The 18,845-nt window shown below is 45.6% G+C and overlaps 1 protein-coding gene across 5 annotated transcripts in view; it reads right to left on the bottom strand.

Annotated features, from left to right (window-relative positions):
• Positions 1-4,224: 4,224 nt before the first annotated feature.
• The window catches only part of TTLL6 (tubulin tyrosine ligase like 6), a 55,909-nt gene continuing 41,288 nt past the window's right edge, over positions 4,225-18,845 (bottom strand). For all 5 annotated transcript variants that reach the window (XM_063628769.1, XM_055258451.2, XM_055258452.2 and 2 more), the window contains 3 exons: positions 11,723-12,092; positions 10,967-11,232; positions 4,225-4,953 (listed from right to left, as the gene is read on the bottom strand). In XM_063628769.1, coding sequence (XP_063484839.1) covers positions 10,967-11,232; positions 11,723-12,092 — 636 coding nt within the window. In that variant the 3' untranslated portion in view covers positions 4,225-4,953. The remainder of the gene's footprint in view (positions 4,954-10,966; positions 11,233-11,722; positions 12,093-18,845) is intronic.

Raw genomic sequence — 18,845 nt, 5'->3', positions numbered from 1 at the left:
TGGCTCACCACAACCTCTGCCTCAAGCGATTCTCCTGCCTCAGCCTCCCAAGTAGCTGGGAGTACAGGTGCCTGCCACCACACCCAGCTAATTTTGTATTTTTAGTAGAGACGGGGTTTCTCCATGTTGGTCAGGCTGGTCTCGAACTCCCAACCTCAGGTGATCTGCTTGCCTTGACCTCTCAAAGTGCTGGGATTACAGGCATGAGCCACCACACTCAGCCAGGCAGAGCTTTTTTTTTTCTTAATTTTATTATTATTATACTTTAAGTTTTAGGGTACATGTGCACAACGTGCAGGTTTATTACATATGTATACATGTGCCATGTTGGTGTGCTGCACCCATTAACTAGTCATTTAGCATTAGGTATATCTCCTAATGCTATCCCTCCCCAGGCAGAGCTTTTTAAATCCAAGTTGACTCCCCCTTGCTCCAAAGTGACTAATAAAGTCTAGGGAGAACCACAGGTCTTTACAATTGCCCAGCTATCTCTGAGCCTGGAGATGAGAGAACCCGCCCCATCCAAGATGGCTATTTTTAACAACTTAGTCTTCAGGAACGTCACTTTTGCACTTGGAAACTTTTCCTTCAGTGTTGCTTTCGTAAATCTGTCTGGGGACAGGAGTTCATCCAACTGCTTTATGAACAGATACGTTGATCTCTATCCTCCCAAAGGTCCTTCTCCTAATGTTCCCAATTTCTTTCATCGGACTCAGTTCCTTTGAAATCTTCTTTATTGTTCCTTTATCCTCTGCCACACAGTCAGCCGCTAAGTCCCAGCTCTATGATATTTTTCTCACTTGCCTCTTTTTTTTTCTTCCAGCTTATTGAGGTATATCTGCCTCCTTTTCTCTCCCCCAGCCAGCCGTCCTGATAGAGGCTGCAAGGGCTTGAATCCTGGACCACTGTATGAGACTCCCAAGCCCTCTCCCACCTTTGGGTCCCTCCCCTTGCCAAGCCATTCTACCATCTACTACCAGATTCATCTTCCTAACACTAAATAAAATCTCCCACTCAAAAACCTTCAGCAGTTTCCCACTGCCTGCTGAATTAGGTAAACACTACCCAGGATAACAGTTTAGATCCTCTGCAATATTTACTCATTCAGCAAATATTTACTGAATTCCTACTATGTCCTAGGTACTAAACTAAAAGCAGAGAATATAAAGATGTAGAGACATGGTACATTCCAGCGGACAGAGAGCTGCACAAATTCATTATCATGAGGAGTGCAATAATGGCAATACAAACAAAGGGTCACTGGGTTTCCAATATGGTCTCTTAATCTATCTTTCCATCTTCGTCTCCCAATTCCCTTTCTGATCCAGCCAAACTGGACTAGATCTTACTTTTTTTTTTTTTTTTTTGAGACGGAGTTTCACTCTTGTTGCCCTGGCTGGAGTGCAGCAGCGTGATCTTGGATCACTGCCACCTCTGTCTCCTGGGTTCAAGCAATTCTCCTGCCTAAGCCTCCCGAGTAGCTGGGATTACAGGCACGTGCCACCACACTTGGCTAATTTTTGTATTTTTAGTAGAGATGGGGTTTTGCCACGTTGGCCAAGCTGGTCTCAAACTCCTGACCTCAGGTGATTCACCCGCCTCGGCCTCCCAAAGTACTGGAATTACAAGCGTGAGCCACCACGCCCAGACTAGACCTTACCTCTTGATCATGTTCAGGGTTTTTAGCTTCTTCCAGGCCTCTATACCTCAGTCCATATCTTATATCCACCTTTTAAAATCCTATTTATCAGCCGGGTGCAGTGGCTCACGCCTGTAATCCCAGTACTTTGGGAGGCTGAGGCAGGCAGATCACGAAGTCAAGAAATCGAGACCATCCTGGCCAACATGGTGAAACCCTGTCTCTACTAAAAATACAAAAATTAGCTGGGTGTGGTGGCGGGCACCTGTAATCCCAGCTACTCAGGAGGCTGAGGCAGGAGAATAGCTTGAACCCAGGAGGTAGAGGTTGCAGTGAGCTGAGATCATGCCACTGCACTCCACCCTGGCGACAGAATGACACTCCATCTTAAAAAATAAAAATAATAAAATACTATTTATCTTTTTCTGCCACCTCAAATATCACCTCCTCCAATGAAGTGGACTTGGTCCTCCCAGCTAGGTGTGAAGGTGTTTCCTTCTCATCTACTGACACTCTTTTTTAGTGGGACTTAACTCAGGCTAGTTATCTGTGGACCCGCCTTCCTCCACTGCACACTCTTTGGGAGCAGGAACTGTCACAGCATTTTTCTGTCTCACAGAAGCACTGTGCTCTGCACAGCCCTATGAGTGAACAGGCAGGGGGTGGGTGGGGCTGGGAAGGCAGCCTGACATTGCGCCTTCTTGTTGGATAAGATCTCCCCACAACCCTCCTTGAGCTGTTAAAGCCTCTAGACAGGATGTGCTACAAAATTTGGCAGGTCCACTGCAAAATGAAAACGCAGAGTTCCTTGTTCAAAAATGATTCAGAATTTCAAGATGGTGGCAATAGGACATTAAGCCACACACAGGGCTCTTCTAAGTGCAGGACCCTATGCGACTGCACAGATTGCATGCCCTGTCTCTAGGAGCAAAGGTGCTGGCACCACAGTGTCCCATGCAAAGCCAAATAATTCTGGCATCGTCTTATTAAGATACTTCCTTTTTATCAGCTCAGGAAGCTTGACTGGCTGGAACTGGTGACCAGCGAGAAAAGGGAGAGATGTAGAGATTCCAGGAAACCCCTTTTCAGCAATTCTTACATCTTTTTTTTTTTTTTTTTTTTTTTTTTTTGAGACAGAGTCTCGCTCTGTCGCCCGGGCTGGAGTGCAGTGGCGCAATCTCGGCTCACTGCAAGCTCCGCCTCCCGGGTTCACGCCATTCTCCTGCCTCAGCCTCCGAGTAGCTGGGACTACAGGCGCCCGCCACCGCGCCCGGCTAATTTTTTGTATTTTTTAATAGAGACGGGGTTTCACCGTGGTCTCGATCTCCTGACCTCGTGATCCGCCCGCCTCGGCCTCCCAAAGTGCTGGGATTACAAGCGTGAGCCACCGCGCCCGGCCAATTCTTACATCTTTTCCTTGGGCCAGGCTATGATCGCTGACGACCTGATGAGAACAATGGGAAAAGTAGCCTCACATCAGTCTGTTTTGAGCCTTCTGAATGGCGTCAGGAATGGGTTTGTGGAGGTTGAGATGGCAATTAAGCTTTTACTCGTCTGCTGGGATAACAAGGCCTTGGCTTCTTTTGCCATCCAGGTGGGCCTTGACTATTTACTAAAAAGAAAAGAACGCTATCCCGGGATCCTTGAAAACCAGGCCGACGTGGGGATGACGTGTACATATGTGTGTTTCAGAACTGGACACAAATGATTTGAGTCTAACGTCTCCATTCAGTATCTTGGATAATTAAGGTATTTTGCCTGGAGGGTACTGTGGGCCTCAAGCACCCCAGGTTCCCCCAACATTCTTGAGGCCAGAAATTCATTCTATTGGAAATCCATAAGGCAAAGCCAGGTCAACACTATGAAGCAAGCACTTGTCTTCAGAACTTACTTCTTCCACCTCTGCCTCATATGCCCCAAAGGTCTCACCAGGGATCAGACTCAGGAAGAGTGAGTGAAGCAAAAATGGATCACATTCCTGGAAAGGGCAGAGAGTGAGCTGGCAGATAAGGAAAGATGTTATGCTTGCGGTCTAGCCAGGCCCTGTACTGGGCAGAGTTGGTGGAGTCAGAGTGCCCCAGAGAGGGCAACGTCCACGTCAGGCTCTGGGCTCCCAGCGAGGATGGCAGGGCTTACTGTAGACCATTTGTCCCAAGAAAGTCTTCAAAGGTTCCTGACATATTTTCAATGTATTTGGAGCTTTTTTTTTTTAGACGGAGTCTCACTCTGTTGCCCAGGCTGGAGTGCAGTGGCGCGATCTCAGCTCACTGCAACCTCTGCCTCCCAGGTTCAAGCGATTCTCCTGCCTCAGCTTCCTGAGTAGCTAGTACTACGGCTGCCCGCCATCACACCTGGCTAATTTTTGTATTTTTAATAGAGGGGGGTTTCGCCATGTTTGCCAAGCTGGTCTTGAACTCCTGACCTCAGGTGATCTGCCTGCCTCAACCTCCCAAAGTGCTGGGATTACAGGCATGAGCCACTGCGCCCAGCCTGGAGCTTTCTTAGTGAGGGGTACTCAAGATAACCATCTCCCCACAACCCTCCTTTCCCATTATCCCTCCAAATCAGGCTCCTCCTCCTGGCAGTAAGCATGGCAATTTCTTTTATTAATGGATGCCTGAAGGGAAAGTGTAACATTTCTGCAGGTTGATAGAAGCATCTTCAGGCTGGATACTCTCGCCTCACCTCTGTTTTCACTGGTGAGATTAAGTTGGGCTGGTGAAGGAGGTCGCCAGAAGATGCTCGGGCACTGAGGTGGCAAGTCTTTGGGCTGGTGGGGATGGGCAGAGGTTGGCCCTTGACCTTGTGAAGTTGCAGCTGCCTCAGTTCTGTCACTCAGGGCTCAGAGTTACGCACCATGCCCATCCCCGACCTCATCTTTTATCTTGGAGATGAAGACCAACTGGCATAGTTCTGTTGGTGGACTGAGGGCTTTTGACTCCTGGAATCATGGGTCCTTCTCTGAAACACTACTCCCCAAGTTGCTTTATCTGGGGGAGTATTCTGGATGATGTTTCCATGTGAGGAACCCAGAGAAGTGCCACTGGCAGGGCAACTGGGGTGTGTCCTAGGGCAGCACCAATCCAACCCCAGAAATCATGGTCCTGCAGCACTGTAAGCTAACTGGGAGGGCACAGAGGCAGGGCTGTTGGCCCCAGTGCTGCTACTAGGAGCTAACGGAAGACCAGGATATCTAGATGAGCAAAAAAACTTCAGTTGATTCTGTGAACATTGGAGACACTGTCGGAAGAGACAAACTGTTTCCTGCAAGTTAAGAGGTAGGAAGGGAAAAGTGGCAGAGATCCAGTCTGATTCTGGGAAAAAAAAAAAATTTTGTTTAGATTTTCTTTTAAAATGGCCTCCAGAATATTAAAGTCAATTAACTCATCAGCACCATTCCTATCTAGTGGATCAAGAGACGCTTAGGTGACTTATATCTGTAGTCACCAGAAACTCATTCTACCTACACAACATTCATCTTCCTGCAGCCTTCTTGCCTGAAACATTGGATATGGATCATTTAAGAGCAGCCAAGATGGCTGGCTGGAGAGAATGTTATAGTGGTTAAGAAGCTGTATGCCCTTGGACAAGTTACTTAACCTCTCTCAGCCTTGGTTTCCCCATTTGGAAAAAGACAACAATGCCTTGAGGACTGAGACAATATATGCAAAGCTTTTAGTACACCAATGGGAAGTGTGTCTTGGGCCAGTTCATGCTGGGCTCATCACCATCAGCACAATATATCCTCATCAGCAACAGCATCACCATCATTGCAGGTGCCATTGATTCAGCAAAATGCCAGGCATCCCACTTTACCAAGCCATGAGTCATCCTTAAAATCCTACAAAATGAAGCCAGGCACAATGGCTCATGCCTGTAATCCCAGCTCTTTGGGAGGCTGAGGCAGGTGGATCACTTGAGGTCAAGAATTTGAGACCAGCCTAGCCAACATGGAGAAACCCCATCTCTACTAAAGCTACATCCAAAAATTAGCCAGGAGTGGTGGCACACCTGCAGTCTCAGCTACTCAGGAGGCTGAGGCAGGAGAATCAGTTGAACCTGGGAGGTGAAAGTAGCAGTGAGCCAAGATCACACCACTGCATTCCAGCCTGAGGGACAGAGCAAGACTCTGTCTCAAAAAACAAAACAAAGCAAACAAACAAAAAACAGACAGAAAAAGTTAGCTAGCAAGAGGCTGAGGCAGGAGAATAGCTTGAACCTGGGAAGCAGAGGTTGCAGTGAGCTGAGATCGCGCCACTGCACTCCAGCCTGGGCAACAGAGGGAGACTCCAAAAAGAAAAAACAAAAGAAAAGAAAAGTTAGCCAGGCATGGTGACAAGCACCTGTCGCCTCAGCTACTCAGGAGGCAGAAGTGGGAAAATCTCCTGAGCCTGGGAAGTCGAGGCTGCAGTAAGCCATGATAGTGCCACTGCAACTCCAGCCTGGATGACACAGTGAGAACCTGTCTCAAAAAAAAAAAAAAAGAAGATCCTACAAAAGAGGTTGTTTATCCCCTAGAATTCAACTCTTATACAGATCTGCACCATGGGCTCAGTGACCAACCCACTGTGAAAGTGGGTCCAGAGGAAGAAGAATGATATTCTAGTCACTAAAGCAGAAAAATGGAGGAATGTGTCAGGGCTCCATTCCTCACATGGGTCAGGATGGGTGCCAAGTTCATGGCCAGGTGGTAGAGGAGGAAACATAGAGCTGTTTGTCCAGTCCATCACTTGTGTGAGGTTGGGCAAGTCATTTAACATCCTCAACCTTGAGTTTCTTCACTTGCAAACTGGGCATAAGGTAATAATGTCTGCCTTGCCAACCTCACATTGTCAATGTGAGGATTCCATGAGATATGGTCTGTAAACCTGATGTGTGGAAGGTGTTATTACTCTTACGCTTTCCAGAGAAACCCCTGATCCTCCATTGAGGCCTCTGCTTGCTCTTCCTTCTTTCCTTCCACCATTATTTATTGTGCAGAAGCCCTCTTTTCACACCACATTCTGCTCCGTCAATGCATTAATATCATGCATTCCAATGGACGTTCTGCTGTATATAGTCTTTTGGGAGTTTGCTTTTTTATGTGTAAGTCCTTTATGGTCCGATTAGTTTGGAGAGAACTTTTAGAAGCCATTATTTGGCCTAAAAGCAGGGGGCCAGCTCTGAAGATCTGGTGACCCCATACGGTATTCTAGGAGGCTCTGCTTGGTCTTTGTCATATCTGCTACCTGCAGAAATGCCTCCACTGAAGAGCCACTTTTTGTCACCTCAGCTCTGACTCAAGACTAATATGAAAAGTATCATTTAACAGACAGATAGTATGGCTTCAAGAGCTTGGGGCTTGAGAATCAGAAGCATCTGACTAAAATCCTTCCTGTGCCCATTAAAAACTGGGGGACCTGCTGAATGTTAAGCTTTATGCTCTTTGAGTATCAGTTTTTTTCTTCTTTTCTAAAGTTCAAGGCCAAGTGCAATGGCTCACGCCTGTAATCCCAGAGCTTTGGGAAGCCGAAGCAAGAGGATTATTTGAGGCCAGGAGTTCAAGACCAGCCTGGGCAACATGGGAGACCCTGTGCTACAAAAATAATTTTTAAATTAGCTGGACATCGTGATGTGCACCTGTAGTCCTAGCTACATGGGAGGCTGAGGCAGGAGGATCGTTTTAGCCCTGGAGTTTGAGATTATGGTGAGCCATGATCTCACCACTGCACTCCAGCCTGGACAACAGAACAAGACTGTCTCCAAAGAAAATAAAAATAAAGCATACAACTGTGATTGAAATTCAATTAGATAAAATATTTATCTAGAAGAGTGCTGGCACATTTATAGTTGGCTAGCAAAAAAGGGTAACTATCACCATCTATCATCCTGACTTTTTCTTTTTTTAGAGATGGGGTGTTGCTATGTTGCCTAGGCTGGAGTGCAGTGGATATTCACCAGCATGATCCCCCTACTGATGAGCATGGGAGTTTTGACCTGCTCCATTTCTGTCTTGGTTTACCCCTCCTTAGGCAACCTGGTGCTCCCCAGCTCCTGGGAGGCCACGATACTGATGCCAAACTTAGTGCGGATACCTGATCAGGATAGCGCATTACAGCCCAGAACTCCTGGACTCAAGCAATCCTTCTGCCTCAGCCTCCCAAGTAGCTGGGACCACAGGCACTCACCACCATGCCCAGCACCATGATTAATACTAACACGTGGCCGTGCCCTCAGCCATTGTTTATTATGGCAGTAAAGATCTATGAGACTCCACAAACTGCTCTTTCAGGGAAAGAAGTCTTCCCTAAGGAACTACTAAACTTATTTTTACTCATCTAGGAGAAAATATTGAAACCATGTCTGCCTACAAAATACCAGAGCTTCTTGGGGAATCTGAGCCCACGTTGCTAAAAAGTGACATGAAGAATCAGCATCTGATGTCAGAGGTATTCACCAAGGTTCAACTGATGGGGAAGCTCTCCCCGTTTCCCAGCTCATTACACCTCCAAGCAGGTGAGGGCCAGCGTACACAGGGATGTACCTGGAGCTTGGGGGTGGGGAGAGAAACCAATAGAACCAGTCCCAATCTTTGAGGAGCCCCCAATCTTGAGGGGGAGGAATAAAGTTCCTGTCCTCAGGGAGACCCCCATCTGATGGCAGAGACATAGTCCATGCCACTAGGGACTCTCTAGTATGATTGGACAGACAAAAAGGACCAAAACAGGATGTTGTGTCTGGCCTTTTCTGCTAAGAGGTTCAGAGCCAAATTCAATGGTCAATGCAGGAAGCACTTTATCACACCCTCTTCATATAATGATCTCTTCCCTTTCTTTGTGTGGCTTCTGATCATTATTATTTCATTTAATAGTCCTATTGAATACAAGTTTTCATGGGAATGTGCTACATCATCCTTTTTTAAATAGTAGAAACAGGCTGGGTGTGGTGGCTCATATCTGTAATCCTAGCACTTTGGGAGGCCGAGGTGGGTGAACTGCTTGAGGCCAGGAGTTCAAGAACAACCTGTCCAACATGGCAAAACCCCATTATCTACTAGAAATACAAAAATTGGCTGGGCATGGAGGCACAGGCCTGTAGCCCCAGCTACTCAAGAGGCTGAGGCACGAGAATTGAAGATAGTGGTAGTGGGTTGGAGCTCCTTAAGGATCAGAGTTTCGCTCCTATTGGAGAATAACAGGCCCACAGGTCAGGGCTGGCTGTAACAGGCTTCTCTGCCCAGGCCTGGGTCTACATGTAAGACAAGTACTTATCACCCACATGTTTTTGTTGTTGTTGTTGTTGTTTTGTTTTGTTTTGTTTTTTTGAGAGGGAGTCTCGCTCTGTCTCCCAGGCTGGAGCATAGTGGCACGATCTCGGCTCACCTCAACTGTAGCTGGAACTACTGGCGCGTGCCATCATGCCCAGCTACTTTTTGTATTTTAGTAGAGACAGGGTTTCACCATATTGGCTAGGCTGGTCTTGAACTCCTGACCTAGTGATCTGCCCGCTTCGGCCTCCCAAAGTGCTGGGATTACAGGCGTGAGCCACCGTGACCAACCGATTACCCATATTTAAAAGACTTGTTCAAAAGACAAATTCCCAGGGCCCCTTCCCAGCCCTCTTATGCCAGAATTCCCAGGGAGTTTGGCCTGAGAAACTACAGGCTTAAACAAGGGCCCTCATATGATTCCTATCATCAGGGAAATGGGGAAACATCAGGCCCAGCTCTTCTCTGAGCATGGTGAGAGGACTATCAGAATCAACTAGAGGAGCTTCATAAAATGCAGATTCCTGGGCTCTCCACCCAGTACGCACTGAATCAGAATTTCAGGAAGGAGGCCCTGGAATATGCATTTTTACAGGCACCCAAGGTGATCTCTATGGGCTGGATGTCTCCTTGCAGGCCCTCCTGCAGTGTGAGCTACTGGTCACAAGGGGCCAGGTCAGAGTATCTGCTCACAGTAAGCTTTGGGTGGCAGGGTGGAGGAAGATGATTCAAATCTCTAGCCTTCTTCTTTAGACAGTCAAGCAGCACAGATCCCTTAATTCCACAGCTCTATGCTGTAGAGTTCTCCGAAGTTTTTACATATGACCTTCCCTCAGAAGCACTGAAGTTCAGACGGAGGGCATCTTACCATCTCCTGGGGCCTTTTGCACGGTGGAACCAAAGCTTCTCAAAGGCCTTTGGTTCCACATCTCAGTGTCTGCTGTCCTGTTGCTCTGTCCCCTCAGCACACTCCGTTACAAGGCCAGCCTTTGGGGCAAGTGATCTAGGCCTAGACCAGGCGGCATAGCTTGAAGGGTGTGAAAATCAACCCATTATGGTTGACATGGTTCTACTTCTGGGATCTCCATATACGACTATCTCAATTTTAGCCATAAGTGGAAGACAAGGCAAAGTGCCTAGTGGGGGAAGATCAGCTCTATCAGAAATATATTAATACATAGCAAGGGGGTCACTTTTTTTTTTGGAGACAGAGTGTTGCTCTGTCACCCAGGCTGGAGCACAGTGGTGCAATCCCGACTCACTGCAACCTTGAGCTCTGGGCTCAATCAATCCTCCTACCTTGGCCTCCCAAGTAGCTAGGACCACAGGCATGCTCCACCACACCCAGCTAATTTTTAAATTATTATTATTATTATTTTTTGAGACGGAGTCTCACTCTGTCACCCAGGCTGGAGTGCAGTGGCGCAATCTCAGCTCACTGCAACCTCTCCCTCCTGGGTTCCAGCAATTCTCCTGCCTCAGCCTCCCGAGTGGCTGGGACCACAGGCATGTGCCACCATGCCCAGCTAATGTTTTGTATTTTTAGTAGAGACGGGGTTCCACTGTGTTAGCCAGAATGGTCTCAATTTCCTGACCTTGTGATCCACCCACCTCAGCCTCCCAAAATGCTGGGATTACAGGCATGAGTCACAGCACCCGGCCTAATTTTTAAATTGTTTGTAGAGACAGGGTCTTGCTATGTTGCCCAGGCTAGTCTTGAACCCCTTGCATCAAGTAATCTTCTCGCCTCAGCCTCTCAAGTAGCTGGGACCACAGGCATGTGCCACCACACCCAGCTAATTTTTAAATTTTTTGTAGAGATGGGGTCTCCCTTATGTTGCCCAGGCTGGTCTTAAACTCCTGGGCTCAAGGGATCCTCCTGCCTTGGCCTCCCAAAGTGCTGGGATTATGGGCATGAGCCACTGCACCCAGCCAGGGTCACATTTTTACTAAGTCTTCATTGTCTACTTACCTGTATGTCTTTATCAATCCATCCGCCCTCCTACCTATCCAACATTCCAGAAAAACACAGAGCACCTGCCAACGCACCAAATTCATTAAGGGGATATGTGTGGGCCTACCTAGCTCCTCTCACATCCTTTTTGGCCAGAGATCAGGCAATGGCTGTATGCTTCTTGATCCTGCATACACGGGTCCCTCATAGCACTTGTGTGGCTTCTACAAGGCCTTGGATCCAGTCGGGCTGGAGTGGCAATCACCAGCAGGTCCCTCAGAGTAACATTATAGCTCTGAGGACTCTGCAAGAGGAGGGAGGACACATCCAGCTGCCTCTTCTCTCCAGAGCTGTCACTGCGGGAGTGGCACTCCCCAGGCAGGGAGGGGTTTTCTGGAAAGGCAAAGCCAGAAGCATCAGCGATTTGTGCTGCTGGATTCAGCACAAATTCCTGGTGAAGACCACCTCCCATGGAGGGTCCCATAGCCTATAACTGGTCCCATGGCCTATAACTGGCTGAAGCTCTTTGAGCCAGAATCAACCATTGCTCCTTTTCTCCAAATAGTTTTTCTTCCCCATTTTTTCATACTTAACATCAGTAACTGGTGCAGCCTCAGCTGAATGAGCCTCATGTGAATGAGAACCAGGAAATGGTGAAGAAGGGACTTGGACAGCAATCTATTTTTATCTTTTTTGTCTTCCCAATCAGACTAGAGACTTCCTAATGGTATGGACTGTGTCTCCACCATCAGACTGGGGTTTCCCTGAAGACAGGGGCTGTCCCCCCTCCAAAGACTGGGAGCTCCCCAAAGATTAGGACTGGTTCTATCGGTCCCTCTCCCCTTTAAGCTCCTGGCACATCCCTGTACACACTGGCACTCACGTGACAGGTTATTCATCCCCAGCTTGGGGTCGTAGTGAGCTGGGAAGAAGGAGAGCTTCCCACTCAGTTGAAGCTTGGTGAGTAGCTTGGATATCAAATGTGGCTTGTTCATGTCACTCTTTAGCAAAGTCCAGTTTGTGTTCGGACTCCCCCAGAAGGTCTTGGATTTTGTGGGCAGAAAAGGTTTTAACATTTTCTTCTGGGTTAAGTGTGGAGGGGTCTGCTGCTTCTTGCATTTAAGAGATGCCACCCTGTCCGTCTCTGGGCCACTGTACTCAGAGCTGGCGGTCACGGCTAGGGTTGGCGGAGACTTTGGGGAGATTGAGAGTTGGGTGGTGGATTCTGGGGTGGTTTCTATGGAGGTTAAGTGCTGGAAGAAAAGACAGTTCAAAATGAGACTGTGGAAAGCAAAGGGTTCCTTCCTATGCTATTTATTTTTATTTTTATTTTTTGAGACAAGGTCTTGCTATGCTGCCCAGGCTGGTCTCGAATTGGGCTCAAGTGTTGCTCCTGCCTCAGCCTCCTGAGTAGCTGGAACTACATGTGAGTGCCACCATGCCCAGCTCCCATGCTATTATTGATTAAAATAAACAGATTAAGAGCTGGTTCATTAGCAGCAAGAAAGATTAGGTTAGAAGAGTTTCTTCACCATGAATTGGTTAAACAGTAGGGCAGAAGACAGTAGAAGTCTCTAAACATGAGACAGATTATAAACAATAAAGATTGGCAATCAGAACAATAGGTATTATTATTGTTGTTGTTATTATTATTATTATTTGAGACAGGGTCTCACCCTGTCACCCTGGCTGGAGCGCAGTGGTGCAATCTTGGCTCACTGTAACCTCCACCTCCTGGGCTCAAGCAATCCTCCCACCTCAGTCTCCCAAGTAGCTGGGACCACAGGCATGCGCCACCACATCCAGCTTTTGTATTTTTTGTAGAGATGGGGTTTTGCCATGTTGCCCAGGCTGGTCTCAAACTCCTGGGTCCAAGTGATCGGCCCACCTCAGCCTCCCAAAGTGCTGGGATTACAGGCATGAGCCTGTAATCTCCTGCCTCCAGGCAGAGGTTGCAGTGAGCCGAGATCACACCATTGTCCTCCAGCCTGGGTGACAAGAGTGAAACTCTGTCTCAAAAACAAACAAACAACAAAAAAAAAAACCAGCAAACAAACAAAAAAAACTAGTCTTGGGGGAAAAAAAGAAACTGCACTTGATGAGATCTGCAGCTTTACAGCTTTTTGTCCAAGGACACCCACAATCCACATGGTGTGGGCAGCAGAAAGCCATAACCTTACTGGCTAGAGGTAAAGTTTGAGGCAATCAGAGAAGCCAGAGAAACAGACTGTAAATTGTGAAAGTGTGAAATCCTTTCATGTGCAGTTTGGCGTGACTGATAAACTACACATGCTGGGGGGTGTGGAATGGGGAGGAAAGGATCTCAGGGGACCCAATAAAAAATAGCACTGGAAGCTGAAATAACTAATAAGATTTTGATTGCTGCTGACCACAGTAGATTTAGAATATGAAGCTAATGGATTGTTCAAATAAAAATTACTCTTTAGGCTGGGCAAGGTGGTTCATGCCTGTAATCCCAACTATTTGGGAGGCAGAAGTGGAAGGATCACTTTAGGCCAGGAGTTTGAGACCAGCCTGAGCAACACAGCAAGATCCTCATCTCTAAAATAATTGTTTAAAAATTAGTCAAGCATGGTGGTTCACACCTGTAGTCCTAGCTACTCAGGAGGCTGAGGCAAGAGGATCACTTGAGCCTGAGAGCTTGAGGTTATAGTGAGCTATGTTCACACCACTTCACTCCAGCTTGGGCAACAGAGCAAGACCCTGACTAAAATATATATATATGTACATATATATACATTTATTTATTTATCACTCTTTAGAAGAACAAACAGAATCCAGAGACTCCACAATGAGTCACTGCATCATGCATAATTCATGATGTCCAGCATCCAAACTTAAAACCACTGGATATGGCCAGGTGCGGTGGCTCACACCTGTAATCCCAGAACTTTGGGAGGACAAGGCAAGAGGATCACTTGAGGTCAGGTGTTTGAGACCAGCCTAGCCCACATGGCAAAACCCCATCTCTACTAAAAATACAAAAATTAGCCAGGCATGGTGACAGGCACCTGCAATTCCACCTACTCAGGAGGCTGAGGCAGAAGAATCATTTGAACTCGGGTGGCAGAGGTTGCAGTGAGCCGAGATTGCGCCACTGCACTCCAGAAGCCTGGGTAACAAAGTGAGATTCTATCTCAAAACAAAACAAAACAAAAAAACCCACTAGATATGCAAAAAAAAAAAAAAAAAAAAAAAGAAAGAAAAAAGAAAAGAAAGAAACCAGAAAAATATAATCCACACTCAAGAGAAAAAACTAGTCAATACTCTAAGACCGGCTGGCCACAGTGGCTCACGCCTGTAATCCCAGCACTTTGGGAAGCCAAGGCGGGTGGATTGCTTGAGGCCAGGAGTTCCAGACCAGCCTGGGCAACATAGCAAGACCATATTGCTTAAAAAATTAAAATAATAGATAAATAAAAATAAAGAAAGAAAATACTATGAGATGACCCAAATGTTGGTTCATTAGCAGACAAGAACTTTAGCAGGCATTATAAATATGGCCAAATAATTAAAAGAATATGGCTGGGTGCTGTGGTTCACACCTGTAATCCCAGCACTTTGGGAGGCCAAGGTGGGTGGATCACGAGGTCAAGAGATCGAGACCATCCTGGCCAACATGGTGAAACCCCGTCTTTACTAAAAATACAAAAAATTAGCTGGGTGTGGTGGCACATGCCTGTAGTCCCAGCTACTCAGGAGGCTGAGGTAGGAGAATCACTTGAACCTGGGAGGCTGAGGTTGCAGTGAGCCAATATTGCACCACTGCACTCTAGCCTGGTGACAGAGTGAGACTCTGTCTCAAAAAAAAAAAAATTAAAAGAATGTATGCATACAAAGTTCAAAAGTTGGGAATCTAAGCAGAAAAACACAAACTATAAAAAAGAACACTAGCTTGGGCAATATGTACAAAAACTACAAAGATTAGCCAAGCATGGTGGCATGCACCTGTGTCCCACCTATTGGGGAAGCAGAAGCCAGAGGATTGCTTGAGCCCAGAAGGTTGAGGCTGCAGTAAGCTGTAATTGTGCCACTGCACTCCAGCCTAGGTGATAGAGTGAGACCCTGTCTCAAAAAAATAAATAAAAAGAACTGAGTAGTATTTCTATAGGGCTTAAAGGTATAATAATTGAAATAAAAAATTCACTGAATGGGCTTAATGGCAGACAAAAGAGTCAGCAAGTTTGACTATAGAGCAATAGAAATTATTCAATCTGAAAACAAAAGAGAAACAAGATTAAAGAAAAGTAAGTAGAACCTAAGAAGTCTATGAGACAATATTCTGTGACTTAACATACATGTTATTGAACGGACCAGAAGAGAAGAGAAACAAAATAAGGGAGCAAAAAATTTTGAATAATGGCAATAAATTTCTCAAATTTGGTGAAAGCCATCAACTTATAAAAACAAGATCAAGAACCCTAAGTAAGATAAATACAAATAAAACCATACTCTGGTTTCTCTTTAGATGGTATAAATCTTCCATCTTTTACAAATAAAACCACACCCAGACACATTACAGGCTCATGCCTATAATCCCAGCACTTTGACAAGCTAAGGCAGGTGGATCACTTGAGGTTAGGAGTTTGAGACCAGTCCGGCCAACATGGTAAAACCCAGACTCTACTAAAAATACAAAAATTAGCTGGGCGTGGTGGTGCACACCTGTATCCCAGCTATTCAGGAAGCTGAGTTGGGAGGATTGCTTGAGCCCAGGAAGATTGAGGTTGCAGTGAGCCGTGATTGTGTCATTACACTCCAGCCTGGGCAACAGAGTGAGAGCCTGTCTAAAAATAAAAATAAATGATTATATTAGGAAAAAAGTCTTACTCAATAGTCTAAGCTTTCTCCTTAAAAAACTAGAAAGGTGGCCGGGTGCGGTGGCTCACGCCTGCAATCCCAGCACTTTGGGAGGCCGAAGCAGGTGGATCACAGGGGGTTGGGAGTTCAAGACCAGGCTGACCAGACCAACATGGAGAAACCCCGTCTCTACTAAAAATACAAAATTAGCTGGGCATGGTGGTGCATGCCTGTAATCCCAGCTACTCGGGAGGCTGAGGCAGGAGAATCGCTTGAACCTGGGAAGCGGAGGTTGCAGTGAGACAAGATCGTGCCATTGCACTCTAGCCTGGACAACAAGAGCAAAACTCCATCTCAAAAAAAAAAAAATAGAAAAGTAAAATAAATCCAAAGCAAGCAGAAGGAAAGTATTAATAAATAGCAGAAATCAATAAAATCAAAAATAGAAAAATAGACAAAACTCAACGAAACCAAAATCCAGGCTTTTTTTTTTTTTTTTGAGACAGAGTCTCGCTCTGTTGCCCAGGGTGGAGTGCAGTGGCTGGGACTACAGGCGCACACTGCCACGCCCAGCTAATTTTTTGTATTTTAGTAGAGACGGAGTTTCACCGTGTTGCCCAGGCTGTTCTCGAACTCCTGAACTCAGGCAGTCCGCCCGCCTCGGCCTCCCAAAGTGCTAGGATTACAGGCGTGAGCCACTACGCCCGGCCCAAAATCCAGTTTTTTTTTTAAAGGTCAATAAAATTGATAACTCCAGCAACATTTATAAAGTAAAAAAGAGAGAAAGAATAAGGAAATTACTAATATCAGGAATGAAAAAGAGGGTATCACTAGACTCTACAGACATTAAAATGAAAATAGGGACTACTATAAATAATTCTTCGTGTATAAAGCCACCTTAGATGAAATGAACCAATACCTCAAAAACCACAAACTGCCGAAATTCATTCAAAATAAAATAAGTGATTTGGATAGTCTTGTACCTACTTTTTTTAAATTGAATGTTTAGTTTACAATACTCTAAAAAAGAAATATCCAGGCCCAGATAGTTTCTCTAGAGAATTCTATCCAAATATTTAGATAAGAAATAATGACAAATCACCAGGCACCATGGCTCATGCCTGTAATCCCAGCACTTTGGAAGGCTGAGGCAGATGGATCACTTGAGGTCAGGAGTTCGAGACCAGCCTGGTCAACATGGTGAAAACCCATCTCTACTAAAAATACAAAAATTAGCTGGGCATAGTGGTGGGTACCTATAAATCTCAGCTACTCAGGAGGCTGGGGCAGGAGAATTGATTGAACCCGGGAGACTAAGCAAAGATCCTGCCACTGCACACTAGCCTGGGTGACAGAGTGAGACTCCATCTTAAAAAAAAGAACAACAAATCTATATAATCTCTTGCAGAAAACAAAAGAGAAAGAAATGCTTCCTACTTCCCAACTCACTTTATGGGGCCAGAATTACACTGATATCAAAGATATACAAAGAAAATAGAAGAAAAAAATCACTATAGACCAGTATCTTTTCTTTTTTTTTTTTTGAGACGGAGTCTCCCACTGTCGCCCAGGCTGGAGTGCAGTGGCGCAATCTCGGCTCACTGCAAGCTCTGCCTCCCGGGTTCACGCCATTCTCCTGCCTCAGCCTCTCCAAGTAGCTGGGACTACAGGCGCCTGCCACCACGCCCGGCTAATTTTTTTTTGTATTTTTAGTAAAGATGGGGTTTCACCATGGTCTCGATCTCCTGACCTCGTGATCCGCCCGCCTCGGCCTCCCAAAGTGCTGGGATTACAAGTGTGAGCCACCGCGCCCAGCCTAGACCAGTATCTTTTATGAACTTAGACATAAAATTTCCCAAAAAAATTTTTAGCAAATTAAATTCAGCAATGTATTAAAAAATATACCATAACCAAGTGAGGTTTATCCTGGGAATGCAAGGTAGGTTCAATATTGAAAAATCAATCAGTGTAACCCACCATATTAGCAGTCTAAAGAAAAAAATCTATATGATTATATCACTTGATGCCAAAAAAGCACTTGACAAGGTTCAACATCCATCTATTATTATTATTATTATTATTATTATTATTATTATTATTTGAGACAGAGTTTTGCTCTTGTTGCCCAGGCTGGAGTGCAATGGCACGATCTTGGCTCACCGCAATCTCTGCCTCCTGGGTTTAAGCAATTCTCCTGACCTACCCTCCTGAGTAGCTGAGATTACAAGCATGCACCACCACATCCGGTTAATTTTGTAGTTTTAGTAGAGACGGGGTTTCTCCATGTTGGTCAGGCTAGTCTCGACCTCCCAACCTCAGGTGATCTGCCCACTTTGGCCTCCCAACATGCTGGGATTACAGGCGTGAGCCACCATCCATTATTTTAAAAAACTCTCAGCAAACTAGGAGTAGAAGTGACCTTTTTCAATCTGATAAAGGGCATCTACAAACACCTGACAGCTAACATCATACTTAATAGTAAAAGATTGAATGTTTCCCCGCTAAAATCGGAAACAAGATAAAGATGTTCACTGTCTCCACCCCTATTCAACATTGTACCAGAAGTCCTAGCCAGTGCAACAAAGCAAGAAAAATAAAGAGACTAATGATTGGAAAGAAATAAAACTGTCTTTATTTGAAAATGACATATGATGAAAATCCTAAAGAATCGACAAAAAAAACTTACTAGAATTCATAAGAAATTTAAGTCTAGGCTGGGCGCAGTGGCTCATGCCTGTAATCCCAGCACTTTGTGAGGCCGAGGAGGGCAGATCACGAGGTCAGGAGATCAAGACCATCCTAGCCAACATGGTAAAACCCTGTCTCTACTAAAATAGAAAAAAAAAAATTAGCCAGATGTGCACCTGCAGTCCCAGCTACTCAGGAGGCTGAGGCAGGGGAATCACTTGAACCTGGGAGGCAGAGGTTGCAGTGAGCCGAAATCGCACCACTGCACTCCAGCCTGGTGACAGAGCGAGACTCTGTCTCAAAAAGAGAAATTTAAGTCTCAAAATTCAAGATAGTATACATTAATCATTATTTCTATATGCTAAGAACAACTGGAAATTAAAATTTAAAGAAATAATTCAATTTACAATATTGTCAAAAAACACTTAGGAATAAATTTAACAAAAGATGTGCAAAATGTCTACATTGAAAACTATAAAACTTTGTTGAGGAAATTA

This window comes from Symphalangus syndactylus, chromosome 20, assembly GCF_028878055.3.
Source record: "Symphalangus syndactylus isolate Jambi chromosome 20, NHGRI_mSymSyn1-v2.1_pri, whole genome shotgun sequence".
NCBI lineage: Eukaryota > Metazoa > Chordata > Mammalia > Primates > Hylobatidae > Symphalangus > Symphalangus syndactylus.
This window is presented reverse-complemented; position numbering and strand designations above follow the sequence as displayed.